At 48.6% G+C, this 18,516-nt stretch overlaps 1 protein-coding gene across 5 annotated transcripts in view; it reads right to left on the bottom strand.

Moving 5' to 3' along the window:
• Window positions 1–18,516, bottom strand: part of CTC1 (CST telomere replication complex component 1) — a 62,872-nt gene that overhangs the window by 14,554 nt on the left and 29,802 nt on the right. For 4 of the 5 annotated variants that reach the window (XM_033924421.1, XM_033924419.1, XM_033924420.1 and 1 more), the window contains exons 8-16: window positions 16,422–16,648; window positions 15,585–15,762; window positions 13,295–13,495; window positions 13,073–13,208; window positions 12,753–12,867; window positions 4,107–4,680; window positions 3,711–3,800; window positions 2,699–2,842; window positions 175–242 (exon numbers count right to left, since the gene is read on the bottom strand). In XM_033924421.1, the coding sequence (XP_033780312.1) occupies window positions 175–242; window positions 2,699–2,842; window positions 3,711–3,800; window positions 4,107–4,680; window positions 12,753–12,867; window positions 13,073–13,208; window positions 13,295–13,495; window positions 15,585–15,762; window positions 16,422–16,648 (1,733 nt within the window). The remainder of the gene's footprint in view (window positions 1–174; window positions 243–2,698; window positions 2,843–3,710; window positions 3,801–4,106; window positions 4,681–12,752; window positions 12,868–13,072; window positions 13,209–13,294; window positions 13,496–15,584; window positions 15,763–16,421; window positions 16,649–18,516) is intronic. The other variant, XM_033924423.1, reaches the window with a different exon arrangement.

Below are 18,516 nucleotides of genomic sequence, written 5' to 3'. Positions count from 1 at the left end.
TAGTTAACAAAGCATGCTAACATAATATGTCAAAACGTGGAATGGCGAGACATTGCATAGTACGAGCAAAACACAGCATGGCAAATAGCTGCTCCAAGATGGTACAAATCTACCATCACAGATTTCCCCCCCCCCCCCACCCTCGATAAAAAGCTTTCTAACCCCAGATCTTACCTAGGCTGAAGAATTTCTGTAATGGACTGCAGATCTGGCCTTCCATGAGCAAGTGTCTGGTACAGGACCTGTAACGGGAGCAGAGATTGGGGATAACAAAGCCCTGGGAACAAGACAGGGTAGGCTCGGTACTACTTGGCACCAGGGCATGGTTTCCAGTCGTGATGAAGCCTGGGAAATGGACCATCTATGATTATAGGACAAAGTTATATTTAGATGTGCATTACTTTGGGAGGGGGGGGGGGGGGGAGGATGCTCAAGATAGCCAATTAATATAGAGCACAACTGACCTCTTAAATGTAACCAGCCTATAGAGGGTGATCAAAAAAGTATGAATAAAATGCTCAGAGATGTGAAACTCTGAAGGGAAGGCTGAAAAACCTCCCTTTGGTAAGAGTTTACCTTCCAATCATTGTCACTTCATAAAATGTTTTTGATCACACACTCAAAGGCTGTGATATTTGGTTTAATCTGGTATTAAAGTCTTTCAAATATTCAAAAAAAATCCCAATGATGTCTTCTCTCTCTTCTTATATCAATCTTGCAAACGTCACTGCGCTTTTAAGACGATAAAGCTTTCATTTACCTCATAAACAGGGTTTGTGGTAGAGAATGACACGGTGACAAAATTCATCACCGTCCCCGTCCCCGCGGATAACCGCGGGAAATAATCCCATATCATTTTCTAGTGTCTGTTTCAACCTCAGTCCTTCTACACCAGCATTCTTCAAAGCAAAGCTCGAGGGTCAGTGGTTGTGGCCATTCATACTCTGATTCTTATGGGAGCCAAGGATAATGAAGCCACTGTGACATCACTGATGTGATTGGCTCTTAGGCACTGGTGGAATGAGGCATTATGACATCACAATATCTGGATACCAGAGACTGTCATTCTGTAGTGTCTATCTCAACCTCAGTCCTTCTACACCAGCATTCTTCAAAGCAAAGCTTGCGGGTCAGTGGTTGTGGCCATTCATACTCTGATTCTTATGGGAGCCAAGTATAGGACAATCAAGTCATTGTGACATTACTGATGAGTTTGGCTCTTAGGCATTGGTGGAATGAGGCATTATGACATCACAATATCTGGATATCAGAGACTGTCATTCTGTAGTGTCTATCTCAACCTCAGTCCTTCTACACCAGCATTCTTCAAAGCAAAGCTTGAGGGTCAGTGGTTGTGGCCATTCATACTCTGATTCTTCCCTCTCTCCTTAAAGAATGACATGAAGATGGTTATCCGCGGGGACGGGAACGGTGATGAATTTTGTCACCGTGTCATTCTCTAGTTTGTGGGGTCCCAACATGGCCCCGTTTCGAACCCTGCTTCAGGAGACCCGAATGGTACGTGTTCAAAAGGAGTTCCTGAGTGCTATTCATGGTAATATTATATGACTTCGTGACTTGCAATCACATCGCTGCTGGAAAGTTGATAAAGTCAATTCTGAATGCTCCAACCGCCTTCTTGGCCAGTGCACCAACTTGTGATGGCAAAACTCCCAGAGCCAACTGAGTGCCTAAATCACTCTTATTACTTAGAAAGCGGATTTATTGAGAGGCGGTCTCTGTAAAGATCTGAGATAGTTAAGAACAGAAGAATAGCCTTACTGGGTCAGACCAATGGTTCATCCAGCCCAGTCGCCCCATCTTCACGGTGGCCAATCCAAACAGTAGCAACATTCCATACAGAATCCCAAAGAATAGCAAGATTCCAGACTGCCAAAGAGTAACAAAAGATTCCAGAATCCCAAGCGGTAGCAACATTCCTTGCTGCCGATCCAGGGCAAGCGGTGGTTTCCCCCATGTCCGTCTCAATAGCAGACTATGGACTTTTCCTCCCAGGAATTGTCAGAGCCTAACAGAATCCAGTTTATCCATAAACATGATAGACGCTCCTAATTTATAAGACATAAATACGATCATGCCTCTCCATTGTTGAGGTTACTTCATTGGCTTCCTGTTTACTGGCGAATTCAATTTAAGTGTGCCAATGTAATTTTTTAAAATTTTACATGGAATTTTTTCGCTTTTATTACCTATCATTTAACTCTCTTCGGTTTCACACTACCAGGAATACATATTCATTTAAATTGCTCTTCCCTTCTGTTAAAGGGATTAAAACCCTAGGTAAATTCTCACATTCCTTATCATATTCCTTGGTAAAAGTTTGGAATGATCTTCCCTCGATTATCAGAACGTCATTATCTCTATCACCTTTTAGGAAAAATCTGAAAACTTATCTCTTTCAGAGATTCTTAATTGAGGACTGATCTAATTTATTGAAAAATTTTCTATTACCTTCATTACTGTTTTCTATTATATTCTTTTAGACTTTGTTAACCGGCTCGAGTCCTCGCTGGAATGATCCGATATATAAGATGGAAATTAGATTAGATTAGAACTTATTTTGCTAAAAAGAAATTCCTCCCATAGAAAACTTTTTTTTTTCCAGTAATGCATGTGCGGTATAAGAATATCTTGGTCAATGTACATTGTTCAGTAACCCAGTGATGTGGGAGTCTACCTGGTATTTGATCAGGCTCTCCAGCAGGGTGACATAATGCAGTTTCCAGTTCTCTGGCACTGGCAGGTACAGGGAGTAATTGGAGAGATGGAGGGTTTTCACAGGGACAGCAGGAGCACACAGTCGCTCGAATATCCCAACATCCTGAAAAGAAAACAAGACGTCTCAAATTAAGTTTTTTTTAAAAAAAAGATGTTTTGCTTGCAAAACTGTAGTCTTTGCCGGTTTGTGGCGAGGCATTCAGCTGAGGCTCCTCTAAGAAAAAAATTTGGGGAGATGGGGAAGAGACTCGACCCTTTGTGTGTGGAACCCTCCCCCCCCCCCCCGAGGTCAGACAGACCCACAAATAGTCACCCCCTAAGTTCTGTCCGGACAGCAAAAAGGGACAAGAGAGGCCACCAATCAAATCCAACAGGCCCTAACTAACAAAGGGAAAGACTGCACAGGCTTGCCACCTCCACCTGCTGGAGACAGAACAGACTGATTCTATGAGGGACTGAACAGCCCACTTGTACTACTGCCAAATGCCAATGTGTTCTCTGTCTCCACCTGCTGGCAGAGGAGCGCAAACGCATCTGTTCTGTGCCAGTCTGGAGGGATGATAAAGAAGGGTTTTCACAGTGACAGTAGGAGCACATAGTCGCTTGAATACTCCAACATACTGAGAAGAAAACAAGGAGTCTCAAATTAAATAAAAATTAAAAAAAAAGAAGATGATTTGGCACAGGCTAGACTGAGGCAAGCATTGTATGAACAGCGATATTCAGCGGCCAGATTTAACGCTAAAGATCATAGGTCCCTGAAGGAGCCCTGGCACAGGGGCCCTAGATAAAGGCGGTTATTGTGATGTCTGGTTTCAGCGAGGTGGGGTAGCGGGGGACAGGGGAAGAAAACCCAGGAGATTGGAAATGGTGCAGGAGAAAATGGCCAGGCCTGAAAAAAATATATATAAAAGACCATGCCCTGCTAACAGGAACACTCATAGGTCTGTGTGAGCACCAGAGACACTAACCGAACACTTAGGTATGATGAGCTGGTACAAGCAGTCTGAATGTAGGATAGGGAACCATTTTACGCCTTTTCCCGTGAAGAGAAGCAATACCTAAAACACAAAAGCAGAAAGTCACGGGTGGACCGGCAGGAAGAGATTTAGAAACAACGGGGTCACAGATAGTAACATAGTAGATGACAGCAGATAAAGACCCGAATGGTCCATCCAGTCTGCCCAACCTTACCCTCTCTTTAAATTACTGGATGGAGGAGGAAAGGTGCTGGGTAAGAGAAAGGGGTTAGAAAAGCTCCATAGCAGGGGCTCTCAACCCAGTCCTCAGTATATCAAGCCAGTCAGGTTTTCAAGCTTCCACAATGAATACACAAGAGGTAAATTTGCAGCATCCAAGTCACTCACCCTCTGTGTCTCCCATTCTCCATCAGTGATTTCTGGGGTCCCCTGGGCATCTGCTGGCTCAGCCAGAGCCTGGGGTTTCCCCACCCACACCACTGTGGCCTGGAAGGAGAGCTGCAGAGTGAGCCTCTCCTGCTGTCCAACATCTCCTGTTCCATCCTCCTGGAGGGGGGCACAGTTCCGCAGTAATAGCCCCTCCTTGTGAACGAGCAGGAACAGCTGAGACACAGCGGCCTGTCTACAGACCGCGTCTGGCTTTCCGCCTCCCTGACGCTCTGCATGCGTGGCGTCTCCACAGACCCCGTCGGACTGTCTGCCTCCCTGATGCTCTGTATGTGTGGCCTTTCCAGCTTCTGTCACTCTCGCCGCCTTGGCTCTAAAGGACACGTGGAAAGGAGTGTCAGGCCCAGCCTGGCGCTTTGAAGGCCGGTCCTTGTTCGCGACAAGTTCTGCAGGGATCTCATGAGGTGGTGATGTTGACTGAAGCTTGGCTTCCCTGGGAAGCTGGTGGATACTGCTGATGGTCCCAGATGGGCCCAAATTCACTGCATCTTCCATATAAAACTGGATATAAACCCTACAGAACAAAAGTGGTCATAATTATTCAGCATCCTACCTACAGCTTCACTGCAATCGCCAGACTCAGCTGGATATAAAGCCTGCCACGGATCCGTCACTAGTACAGCACTTCTCACCGAGATGCTTACCGCACCCTAATCTCATACCAACACCTCTAAATACTCACCACACACAATTGCAAATTAAAGGCCAACTGAAACCAGTTGTGGCAGAAACCGGCCCAACTACCCCCCCCCTCCCACACACACACACACACTTATGAGGAAAGATTAAAAAGCAATGTTACTTACCGTAACAGTTGTTATCCAGGGACAGCAGGCAGCTATTCTCACTAGTGGGTGATGTCATCCGACAGAGCCCCGATACAGACGTCTCACAAGCATGTCTTGCTTGAAGAAACTCAGAAGTTTTGAGATGCCCGCACCGCGCATGCGCCAGTGCCTTCCCGCCCGATGGTCCGGGCGTGTCTCCTCAGTTCAGGTAGCTAGCAGAGAAGCCAACCCAGGGGAGGTGGGTGGGACGTGAGAATAGCTGCCTGCTGTCCCTGGATAACAACTGTTACGGTAAGTAACATTGCTTTATCCCAGGACAAGCAGGCAGGTATTCTCACTAGTGGGTGACCTCCAAGCTAACCTCAATGGGATGGTGGGAGAGTTGGCAACTTAGGAGAATAAATTTTGTAACACTGTTTGGCCAAACTGTCCATCCCGTTTGGAGAAAGTATCCAGACAATAATGAGAGGTGAATGTATGAACTGAGGACCAAGTGGCAGCCTTACAAATCTCCTCAATCGGTGTCGATCTGAGGAAGGCTACAGAGGCTGCCATTGCTCTGACCTTATGGGCTGTGACCTTACAGGGAAGGGGTAATCCAGCCTGGGCATAGCAGAAAGAGATACAAGCCGCCATCTAGTTGGAGATGTTGCGCTTCGAGACAGGTCGTCCCAACTTGTTTGGATCAAAGGAGACGAAAAGTTGAGGAGCAGTTCTGTGTGGTTTGGTGCGATCCAGGTAGAAAGCCAAAGCACGTTTACAGTCCAGAGTGTGAAGAACTGATTCTCCAGGATGAGAATGAGGCTTTGGAAAAAACACTGGAAGTACAATGGATTGGTTGAGATGAAATTCAGAGACCACTTTAGGCAGGAATTTCGGATGAGTGCGGAGGACCACCTTGTTATGATGGAATACTGTGAAAGGAGGATCCGCCACTAAGGCCTGAAGCTCACTGACCCTGCGAGCAGACGTGAGGGCCACTAGAAAAACCACTTTCCAAGTGAGAAACTTTAGTGGAGCCTTGTTGAGAGGCTCAAAAGGAGGTTTCATCAGCTGAGAAAGGACAACATTGAGATCCCAAACCACTGGAGGAGGTTTGAGAGGAGGATTGACATGAAAAAGTCCTTTCATAAATCTGGAAACCACAGGATGAGCAGAGAGAGGTTTCCCTTGTAGAGGCTGATGGAAAGCCGCAATAGCACTCAGGTGGACTCGTATAGATGTAGACTTGAGACCAGACTGAGACAGGTGTAGAAGATAGTCCAATACAGAGGATAGAGAGGCTCGCTGAGGTTCCTTGGAATTGGAAACACACCAGGAAGAAAATCTAGTCCACTTCTGGGAGTAGCATTGACGAGTAGCAGGCTTCCTGGAAGCCTCCAAGACATCCCTCAACGCCTGTGAAAACTGGTGAGGAGTTACGTTGAGAGGAACCAAGCTGTCAGGTGGAGAGACTGCAGGTTGGGATGAAGCAGTGAACCTTGATGTTGAGTAAGTAGTGAAGGAAACACTGGAAGAAGCACCGGCTCCCTGCTGCTGAGTTGAAGGAGAAGGGAGAACCATAGCTGTCTGGGCCACCGAGGAGCTATCAGAATCATGGTGGCATGGTCGGATCTCAACTTGACCAGAGTCTTTTGAATGAGAGGAAATGGAGGAAACGCATACAGGAAGCGATTCACCCAATCCAGCAGAAAGGCATCTGTCTCGAGGCGATGAGGAGTGTAGATCCTGGAGCAAAACTGAGGCAGTTTGAAGTTGTGGGGAGCCGCAAAGAGGTCTATCTGAGGCGTCGCCCATTGTGCAAAGATCTGATGAAGGGGGTTGGAATGGAGAGTCCATTCGTGAGGCTGGAGGAGACGACTCAAGTTGTCTGCCAGGACATTGTCCTTCCCCTGAATATATACAGCTTTGAGGAAGGCGTTGTGGCGAACCGCCCAATCCCAGACTCTGAGAGCTTCCTGGCAGAGGGAGGCCGATCCCGTGCCCCCTTGCTTGTTTACATAATACATGGCGACCTGGTTGTCTGTGCGAATGAGGACCACCATGTCGTGCAGCAGATGTTGAAAAGCTTGAAGAGCATAGAAGATGGCTCTGAGCGCCAGAAGATTGATTTGATGGAGTCGGTCCGCACTGGTCCAGAATCCCTGAGTGCGAAGTCCATCCAGATGAGCCCCCCAGGCATAGTTTGAGGAATCTGTCGTGAGAACCTTCTGGTGGGGAGGAGTATGAAACAGCAAACCTCTGGATAGATTCGAAGAGGTCATCCACCAAAGTAGAGACTGCCGAAGAGCAGGAGTGACCATGATGTGTCGAGTCAACGAGTCTGACACCTGAGTCCATTGAGAAGCCAGGGTCCACTGAGGAATTCTGAGATGGAGTCTGGCAAAAGGCGTCACATGAACTGTAGAGGCCATGTGGCCCAGGAGGACCATCATGTGTCTCGCCGAGATGAACTGGCGAGAAGATACAGATTGGCAGAGATGAAGAAGAGCATCCATGCGCTGAGGAGGAAGGAATGCTCGGAGCCGAATGGTATCCAGGACTGCCCCGATGAAGGGGAGAGACTGGGTGGGCTGGAGATGAGATTTGGGGAAGTTGATCTCGAAGCCCAAACTCTGCAGGAAGCAAATTGTCGCCAGGGTCGCCGAAAGGATGAGCCAGTCGTCGAGGTAGGGAAACACCTGAAGACCCTTGGTCCGGAGTGCAGCGGCCACCACCACCAGACACTTTGTGAACACTCTGGGAGAAGAGGACAGGCCGAATGGAAGCACTCGATACTGCAGATGCAGATGTCCCACCCGAAACCTGAGGAACTTGCGGGAGGCCGGATGAATAGGAATGTGAGTGTAGGCCTCCTTGAGATCCAGAGAGCATAACCAGTCGTTCTGCTCGAGAAGGGGGTAGAGAGAAGCAAGGGTCAGCATGCGAAACTTCTCTTTGACCAAGAACTTGTTGAGGACCCGAAGGTCCAGAATGGGTCGCAGGTCGCCCGTCTTCTTCGGGACAAGGAAGTACCAGGAGTAAAAACCCCGGTCGTGCTGGTCCACCGGGACCGGCTCGACGGCCCGAAGCCGGAGCAAAGCCTGAGCTTCCTGAAGAAGGAGGGCGGTCTGCGTCAAGTTGGAAGGATACTCTCTTGGAGGGTGGTCCGGGGGGACCCGATGGAATTGAAGAGAGTACCCTTCTTTTACGATGGAAAGGACCCAGAGGTCGGTGGTAATAGCCTCCCATCGATGGAAAAAATGGTGGAGGCGACCCCCGATGGGAAAAACAGGAGAATGCAGAACGAGGTCGGTTATGCTCCCTGGTATGGAGTCAAAAAGGCTGAGTAGCCTTGGGTGCAGCCGGCGGTTGAGGTTTCTGTTGAGCCTTCTGAGGAGGCTGCCACTTCGCTGGCTGCCTTGCAGCCGGAGCCTGCCTCGGAGTGTAGCGCCGCTGATAAATCAAGGGCAGTCTAGAAGGCCGAGACTGTTGAGGCTTAGGCTTAGGCCGAAGGATAGATTGAAAAGACTTCTCATGGTCTGAAAGCTTCTTTGTCACCGTCTCGATGGACTCGTCAAACAGATCCGCTCCCGCACAAGGCACATTGGCAAGCCTGTCCTGGAGGTTCGGGTCCATGTCAATGGTCCGAAGCCATGCCAACCGACGCATGGCCACGGAACAGGCAGCAGCACATGCCGATAGCTCAAAGGCATCGTACAAGGATTGCATAAGCTGTAGACGAAGCTGGGAAAGCGAGGCTACCACTTCCTCGAACTCAAATCGAGCCTGAGAATCGATGTAGGGAGTAAATTTCCGAAGTACAGGCAAGAAGAACTCCAAATAAGAAGCAAAGTAGAAATTATAATTAAGAACTCGGGAAGCCATCATCGAGTTCTGGTAGATTCTCCTCCCAAACTTATCCATCGTCCTGCCCTCGCGACCCAGTGGTACCGAGGCATACACCTGGGAGGAATGAGAACGTTTGAGGGAGGATTCGACCAGCAGGGATTGGTGAGAGAGTTGAGAGCCCTCGAACCCCTTGTGATGGACTATGCAGTATCGGGCATCCAATTTGCCCGGGACTGCAGGAATAGAATAAGGTGTCTCAAAACATCGCATAAATGTCTGGTCAAGCAATTTATGGAGAGGCAATCGAAGAGACTCCGCAGGAGGGTGAGGCAAGTGCATGGTGTCGAGATACTCCTTAGAATATCGAGACCCAGTGTCCAAAGTAACATCCAAGTCATCAGCCATCTGTCGGAGAAAAGAAGAGAAAGACAACTGGTCGGCTAGTACCGGTCTCCAAGACGGACTGGACGAAGTCGAGGCCTCAGGATCCAGAGAGACTTGGGATCGACAGGGAGAAAAAGAGGTAGATGGTTCCTCGTACTCCGGATCCTCCGGGGGAGACATGTCAGAGGAAGAGTACCCCAGACGCGGTAGCTTCTTCTGCGGCGAAACCTCAGAATGGCGCGAGGAGTGCCGTGATGAATGCCTGGACGGATGCCCCTCACGGTGACTGGAGGGGGAGCGAGAATGACGATACTTCGCATGGACCCCTGAAGCTTCCAGTGAGTGAATGGGACTCGAAGCTGTAGATCGAAGAGGTGGAACAGACGACGCGTCATTGAACGCAGCCCAGGCTTGGTATGGGGTGCGGAAGAACTCTTCCTGAGACTTGCTATGCCCAGGGCTTCGATTACCCACCGGAGGGTTCCTGCCCTGTTGGCATGGAGGCGTAATGGGCTCCAAAGGAGGCATGTCGCTGAAGGAAGCCCGCCTCGAGGGACCGGCCGCCCTACGTTGCTCCTCCTCGCCAAGTAGCGAGACTGACCGGCGAGGAGGAGGAGGGGGCGGTCCGCCCCCCGGAATCGGGACCGGGAGGTCACCCTGGATGGAGGCAATTAACCTGGGTCCCATAGTGTGCATGAGCTCGACAAACTGAGCTTCCAAGAGGGACCGTAACGAAGCCGATATGGAGGGATCCGCACCGAAAGGGGGTCCTCCAGCACGGTCTTCACGCTCCTTCGTGGTCGAGTGCTTCTGCTTGGAAGCTTTCGGCAACTTAATGACCACGGGCGAAATGGTGGAAGGCAGTACCTGAGCCGAGGAGACGGGGACAGGCACCGGCGCCGAACTCGGGGCCGAAGCCGGAGTGAACGAAGCCGGCTTCAGAAGGCCCGGAGTAGCAGGAGTAGCAGCTGGCTTCGCATGGACAGGCGAAGCGGCTGATGAAGTCGAAGCCGAAGGTTCTTTACCAGCCTCCATCTTGAACATCGAATCCCACAATAGACAGCGCTGTAAGAGTGGAACAAGGCCGGCACGATTTTGGGAAATGTTCCGGACCAAGACACTATAGACAGCGTCGATGCGGGTCCGTCAGCGAAATCGCGCGCTGGCACTTGCTACACTTTTTAAAACCGGTGATTGGCCGGGACATAGGCCGAAAAAGCTCCGCCGCTAGATCGAAGGAGCTGGGCCTGAGCCACGTGGCCGACCCGGCCAACTCGACGGAAGAAAAAAAATTTTTTTATTTTTTTTTTAAATAAAAGAAAGAAAACACACGAAAAGAAATCCAAAATCGCGGAATTAGAAGGCAATAAAACGGGAATTCAGTCAGCGCAGAATTGAAGTAAAACTTCTCAGCTCCGCGGAAAGAAAAGAACTGAGGAGTGCGGGCATCTCGAAACTTCTGAGTTTCTTCAAGCAAGACATGCTTTGTGAGACGTCCGTATCGGGGCTCTGTCGGATGACATCACCCACTAGTGAGAATACCTGCCTGCTTGTCCTGGGATAAACTCAATTATTTAATAGATTGGGTTCTTAACGCTTTTTATTATTTTAACATTTTCTATTCCATTTTTAAATTGCCTGTATCCTTTCATTTTGTATGTATTCCTCCCTATTGTATGCATATAACTCATCGACTCTTAAATAAAACGCACTGTTTGTACTATCCTTAATTGTTGTGAACCACCTAGAACTTTCGGGTATGGCGGTATATAAAAATAAATAATAATTATTATTGAAAAGGTTAGGGTTCTTCAGCTTGGAAAAAAGATGGCTGAAGGGAGATATGATTGAAGCCTACAAACTCCCGAGTGGAGAGGAACAGGTACAAGTGGGGAGTGTGGTGCAGAGCTACAGCCTCAGCACCCTGAGTTTGTGGGTTCAAACCCCCACTGCTCCTTGTGACCCTCCATTGCCCCAGGTACATTAGATAGATTGTGAGCCTGCCGGGACAGACAAGGAAAAATGCTTGAGTGCCTAAATAAATTCATGTCAACCGTTCTTGAGCTCCCTTGTGAGAACAGTATAGAAAATTGAATAAATAAACAAATTGATTTTTCACTCCGTCAAAAATGACAAAGACTGGGGGACACTCGATGAAGTTACAGGGAAATACTTTTAAAGCCAATGGAAGGAAATATTTTGTCACTCAGAGAATAGTTAAGCTCTGGAACGCGCATTGCCAGAGGTTGTGGTAAGACCTGATAGTGTAGCTGGTTTTAAGAAAGGTTTGGACAAGTTCCTGGAGGAAAAGTCCATAGTCTGTTACTGAGAAAGACCCAGAGGAAGCCACTGCTTGCTCTGGATTGGTCAAAAAAGATATACAGGGGTAACTCTTACAAGTTAAGGTTACTGTCGAGTGACTAAAGAAATTGGTAGAACAAAATAAAGTCACCACACTCATCAATATGCTCAGTAAGCTTATTTTCTGCTTAGAACTCTGCTCAGAGACATGAAGGCTGATTGCTCGGCCTCACCTACCAATCAGTGCAGTGTTCAAAAAAATTTTTGATTTTGATTTTTCTATTAGTGCGCTAGCCAAAAGGCTATGCTAAAAGTATTAATATTCTCATAAATTTTTATAAACTATACAGAATGACTTAACTTTGAATAGTGACTGGAACCAGTCACTATTCAAAGTTAAGTCATTCTGTATAGTTTATAAAAATTTATGAGAATATTAATACTTTTAGCATAGCCTTTTGGCTAGCGCACTAATAGAAAAATCAAAATCAAAAATTTTTTTGAACACTGCAATGATTGGTAGGTGAGGCCGAGCAATCAGCCTTCATGTCTCTGAGCAGAGTTCTAAGCAGAAAATAAGCTTACTGAGCATATTGATGAGTGTGGTGACTTTATTTTGTTCTGCTCTGGATTGGTAGCATGGAATGTTTCTACTATTTGATATTTTGCGAGGTACTGGTGACCTGGATTGGCCACCATGAGGATAGACTACTGGCATGCGCAGACTGACTGTGGATGGTCTGTGCTTGCGTTTGAGACCCGTCTGAGCTGCGGCTTTTTTTTTTTTTAAGTTTTTACTTTACTTTTTGTAGCCCAGCGAATCCGTGGTTTTAACCCGCTTTAAATCCATTGGTTCGCAGTGTGGGGAAGGGCAGGAGAGATTCAGGGCGGCAGGCAGGAGAGATCCGGGGAAGAGCAGGGGGGGGGGCGATTTGGGACGGTAGGCAGGAGAGATTCGGGGCAGCAGAGAGCAGGGCTTCAATGGAGCTGGAGAGTTGGAAAGGAAGTTTGCGATTGGTCCCCAGCAGTCGCTTTCTTGGGTTGATCGGCCAGCCCAGTCGGATTGCGAAATTTGTTTTGTGACTCGCGTCCCTGCCTACTTTGCATGCCATTCCCCTCATTTGACTGCACAGATTGGAATCGGATCGGCAAAGAGGTAAGTGAATCGGGCCAGAGTAAAATCAGGTCGCAAAACGATCGGTACATAAATTCTGAATGCCGAAACCAAAATTCAGTTGGTCTCTTTATCGCAAATATACATTTATATACTTCGAGTTCTCACCTGCTATGCTTCTCTCTTACGTATTCTGGACTTGCCAGCTGCTTCCAGGACGGGAAATCACTGCGGATGAACCTCTCCACCACAATTTGAAAGCGCTCCACCTGAAGCACGCTGCCTGCCACAGAGAGACAAGAGCACAAGACTGAGGCACTGCTCATCAAGGTTCAGACCGTCTTCACTTCCCAGAGAAACAAGCGAACGCAAGCTATTTCCCCAAGATAAAAGGCACACGCCAGGTGGCTGCTGGAGCTTTCGAGACGCTGCTGGAGCTTTCGAGACGCTGCAACACACATGACTCAAAAGAGCCAGGATTTGCTCACCTACGGACCCTGTGTCAGTGAACTGGCTGTGGTGGGCGCTATCCCTCTTGATGATTAGACAAGGTATGGAGTGACTTTCATCCTGCAGCTGGAGGGAGCCAGAGCGAGAGGAGAAACGCAGCACCCCTAGAAGTACCTGTAAGAAGGGGGGAGAAGCACAAAAATCAGAGAGGAAGCCAGGCCGGAAAAGGTGGCTGTGAGAAAAGCAGGAAGAGCACTGACACATTGTGGCTGGAAATCCCAAGCATCCAGCATGAGAAAAGACCAGGCTAAGCGCCCATTCAACTCCTGCATACTCATATACTGGGCCTGGGAGCTGGGGAGCAGCTGGGGCAGATGCAAACGCTCCCAGCCCTGCCGCTCCGCGTCTGCATACAGCCGAGAGAGAGAGCGCACCTCACAGGGATCCTTCAGAGCCGAATACTGCAGGGAGACAGAGAGAGAGAATATTAAGTGTGTGTGTGGGGGGGGGGGGGGGAGAGATAGGCAGGACCTGATGCAGAGCAAAGCACTATAGTCTCACACACTTCCGAATCTGGAAGTTATTGCCACAGGATTTTGCAAAAGCAATTAGTGTAGATGGCATAAAACATAGTAGATGACAGTAGATAAAGACCCAAATTCAGTCTGCCCAACCTTACCCTCTCTTCAAATTACTGATTTAATTTAAATTTTCCTTCTTAGATATTTCTGGGCCAGAAATTTAGAGCTCTGCCCGGTAATTTGCTTAGGTTCCATCTACTGAAGTCTCCGTCAAAGCTCACTCCAGCCCATCTAAACCATCCCAGCCGTCGAAGCCCTCCCCAGCCCATCCTCAACCATTTGGCCACATATGGACACAGACCGTGCAAGTCTGCCCAGTGCTGGCCTTAGTTCTTCAATATATACCATTATTTTCTGATTCGGGATCCTCTGAGCTCACCCCACACTTTTCTTGAACTCTTGTCACCGTTTTCCTCTCCACCACCTCATTCGGGAGCACATTCCAAAAAGTTTGGACAAACTCTTGGAGGAAAAAGCCTTAATGGCTACTAAGGTAGACTTGGAGAAATCTACTGCTTATCTCTGGGATCCTGCCAGGTACTTGTCATACTGTGTCTGACCAATCCAGATCACAATACTCATATACCCTTGCAGGAGCTCTAAGAGCCTCTCACCACTCTCATTTCTCTGTTCTTATTGTCAGTGGCATAGTAAGGGGCGGGCGGGTGGGGGGAGAGCAGTATGCCCCGGGCACCGTCTTGGTAGGGGCACGGCACCCATCACCCAACTCCTTCCCCCGTACCTCTGTAACGTTCCTGGCGTGAGAAAGCAACCCCCAACCTGCTGTCACGCCTGCGTCGGCTCTTCTTCTGACATCACTTCCTGGACCCGCACCTAGGAAGTGATGTCAGAGGAAGAGCCCATGCAAGCACGATAGCAGGTTGGGGGTTGCTGCGTGCACTAGGAATGTTACAGAGGTATGGGGAAGGGAAGGGACTTGGGGAGGGGGAAGGAGCGTGTATGGGTGGGGAGGGCGTCACCATTCCGGTCGCCTCTCACCCTCACTACGCCACGGTTTATTGTGTTGTCCTTTTGCTTGTTTTTATCTTATAATTTATTTTTTGCTTATGTATGTTTATTCTATAAAACCACTAAGAGTTTCAGGTTGAGCGGAATATACAGTGGTACCTCGGTTTGCGACGGTTTTGCAAGACGAGCAAAATACTCAGCAAACTTTTGACTTGCAAACTGAGCACTGCCCTGATCAACGAGCACTTACAGGGGATTCCTCTTCTGTCTTCCGGCCAGCCTTCTACATCGGGTGCCTTCTGCAGGTTGGAGAACCTCTGTCTGGGCCTGCACAGCCGTGTGCTGTCCCTCCTGTGCGTTGCATGTGACGCGTACATCAATCATCGGCGTTGTGCGTGTCATGCGCTGTGTGCGGGTGGGGCTGCGCTCGGCTGCGTGGGCTCGGGTGGGGGCTCTCCAGCTTGCGAGGGGCATCAGACGTGGAGGGCTGGCCGGCGGATGGAGGAGGCATCCCTCTGAAGGCACTGCGAGGTTCTCCGGCGTCTGGCATCCCCCCCCACCCCGAAGCAGCACTGTGGGGTTCTCTGGTGGCTGGCATCCCCCCCAAAGCAGCACTGTGGGGTTCTTCTTCCGATGACGGACAGAGGAGGCAGACGGAGGAGACGGCGCTGCAGCACCAGGCCCCGACAGGTACAGACCACGGGTTCTGGAACCAATCGTTGCTGTTGCCACTATTGTCTATGGGGAACTTTTGTTTTGATAAACAAGCATTTTGGATTACGAGCATGCTCCTGGAACGGATTATGCTCGTAATCCAAGGTACCACTGTATATTTAAACAAAGCAAGCATGCTTTATAATTATATGATATCCACTTACAGTGCCACCTAGTGGCTAGTCAAAAGCTGTCACAGGGCTAGCTGTGTCCAAGCCTGCAGACAGCATTGTGGGTTACAGGAAAACTGGAATAAGGTTTGGGGGTCCAGAGGACCCATGCTGACCTTGGTGAGGGGGCATTGATGCTGCTCAGTCACAATCTCTTCCTCAACATTCCTGTGTCTGAGTGCAGAAGGTGACAGCGAGTGAAGGATGGGAACAAGGACTTTCTCTGTTATTCTAACAGCTACGGTTCCCACAGAGGCCTCCAACTGCTGTTGTTTGACGAAACGTGGGCAGAACCTGAGCCACAGAGAGAGAAAGGAGAGAGTGTGAGAGAAAAGCTGGAGACAGAGAAGGAAAGGGAGGCAGAGAGACAGCAAGCTAGGCATACAGAAAGGGAGAGATAGTATGATCCAAAAAGAGAAAGGCATACAGAAAGTGGAGAAAGACATAAGACAGGCAAAAAAAAAAAAAAAAAAAGTTATCACTCCTGTTTGCATAATCGTGGACCTTAACACATTACCAAATTCTTGTTTACCACCCCTTGATGCATCCAGGGCAGAAACTTGGAATTAGGCCCCAGAGCCCACAAGCAGACAGGCTTAGGGACCACTGTAAAATAGGGAGCCAGGGCAACTGCCCTGTTTGCACCCCCTCTACACATTGGTCCCGATTGCGCATCTCACTTGGCAGGACTGATGTGGAATAGGGTCAAGGAGTGGGGATTGTCAAAGAGAGGGGAAAAGCCAACATTGTTCATAGCAATGAATCTGACTTTTGGGGATGTAAGGATAGGAAAGACCAGAAGGAACCAGTCTAGACTGAGTTACTGCAAGAGGGCAGACTGCTACAGGAAGTATCGTCATTGCTTTTCCAGAATGAAGGGACAAGAAGATGCCTGCAAGTTCAGAAAGGATGGGGTACTAGGGACCATAGATTCTTGCACCCTCCTGCCTTACTTTTCTTGTATATCTTTCATGGTCTTCACCAGCCAGAGGTACTGAGGCAAATCCAGGTGATGCTTTAGCAGCAAAGACACATAGAGGTTCCCTGAGGTGCGGAAGGGCTGATGAGCAGAGCAGAGGCTGGAGAACTCTTGGATATGAATCACACTTTGTAGGCAGCAGCACAGCACAACCAGGGGGAAGTGTGGCGAGGGTCTCTGCAGGAAATGCACATCTCGTATCTACAATACACATGGAGACAGAAGACAGACTGCAGCTCAGCATCAAAGGGTGATGGTGAGCATTCTGAATATGTGTGATGCAGACAGGTATTTTCCAGTGAGAACAGTTCCAAGAATTATGAAGAATTTAAGGACTTTTCAGATCTTAACTTTTCTTTCCTTAGCATCCTCACCAGAATCTATAGTTTTATGTCTGAACTGCAGATGATGGACATCCACAGGTTCTGGACTGGTCTGGTGAGGATGCTAAGGAAAGAAAAGTTAAGATCTGAAAACAATTTAATTTTGCTATCCACCCAGTGGTATTCGCTTTCAGTCCAAGGTCTGCCAACAGATCAGATTTTCAGAAGATGATGGCATGCAAATCTCTGTATAAGACTCTGGTGAGACCTCATTTAAAATATCGTGTACAATTCTGGAGACCACACTTTCAAAAAGATATAGACAGGATGGAGTCGGTCCAGAGGAAGGCTATTAAAATGGTTGGTGGTGTTCGTCATAAGGTGTACGGGGACAGACTTAAAGATTTCAATATGTATATTTTGGATGAAAGGCTGGAGAAGGGAGATATTTAAATATCTACATGGCATAAATACACACGAGGAAAGTCTCTTTCAATTAAAAGGAAAGTCCAGAGTGAGAGGGCATAGAATTAGGTTAAGAGGAGTAAGAACATAAAAATAGCCTTACTGGGTCAGACCATCAAGACCAGTAGCCCGTTCTCACAGTGGCCAATCCAGGTCGCTAGTACCGGGCCAAAACCCAGAAAGGTTGGTAGATGGGTGGAATAGTCTCCTGGTAGAGGCGGTGGAGACAAAGACGGTGTCTGAATTCAAGAAAACATGGAACACGCATGTGGGATCTCTTAGGGACAGGAGGCGATAGTGTTTGGGCAGACTGAATGGGCCATTTGGCCTTTATCTGTCGTCATATTTCTATATATTCACCAGTGATATCCTGAAAAAACTGCCATTAAGGGTAATGCATTTGATATACTGCCTTTTCGTGGTACAACCAAAGTGGTTTACACATTATATACATGTATTTGGTGGCCTTTGAGTGAATACCACTCATCTAATCGAGCTCCTGCTTCTAGGTAGCATCAACTGTATCCAAGCTGTCAGGCAGATGTGCACCTAATATAATCTAATATTTCTAATTCTATCACCTTCGTGGACGCATTTGACTCCCGCCATGGCCTGAGGCGTTTCTAATGTGTTCAGGTTTTCAGGTTTATTTAAAATTGGATTATATCGCTTATAATACTTCTAAGCGATGTACACTTTAAAATGGGGTACATTATTATAAAATAAGAATATACAGTGGTACCTCGGTTTACGAGTGCACCAGTTTGCGAGTGTTTTGCAAGACGAGCAAAACATTCGCAAACTTGGTGCCTCATAAACCGAGTTTGTCTCGCTGTACGAGCGCCCCCCCCTGGCGATCCGGCATCCCCCCTCCCGCTCGCATTGCCCCCCCTCCACCGCGATCCTACTCCCCCCCCCCCCCCGAGCAGTCAATGACACCCTTTACCCGACTTGGCACCAGTGCCGGTGCCCGAAGATCCTCCTTCTTCTGGCGCGGCCTGGGCTGGGCGGTGCGTTGAAGATCCTCCTTCTTCTGGGCTGGGCTGGGCTGGACTGGCTTTGAGCATTTGCGCATGCTCAAAGCCTTCTGGTCTCGCTCTCAATCTCGGAGAGAGCGAGACCAGAAGGCTTTGAGCATGCGCAAATGCTCAAAGCCAGTCCAGCCCAGCCCAGCCCAGAAGAAGGAGGATCTCCGCAGCACCGCCCAGCCGCGCCAGAAGAGGGAGGATCTTCGGGCACCGGCACTGGTGCCAAGTCGGGTAAAGGGTATCATTGACTGCT

This window comes from Geotrypetes seraphini, chromosome 16 (assembly GCF_902459505.1).
Source record: "Geotrypetes seraphini chromosome 16, aGeoSer1.1, whole genome shotgun sequence".
Taxonomy (NCBI): Eukaryota; Metazoa; Chordata; class Amphibia; order Gymnophiona; family Dermophiidae; genus Geotrypetes; species Geotrypetes seraphini.
The sequence above is the reverse complement of the archived record's forward strand: the minus strand, read 5'-3'. Positions and strand labels throughout refer to the sequence as shown.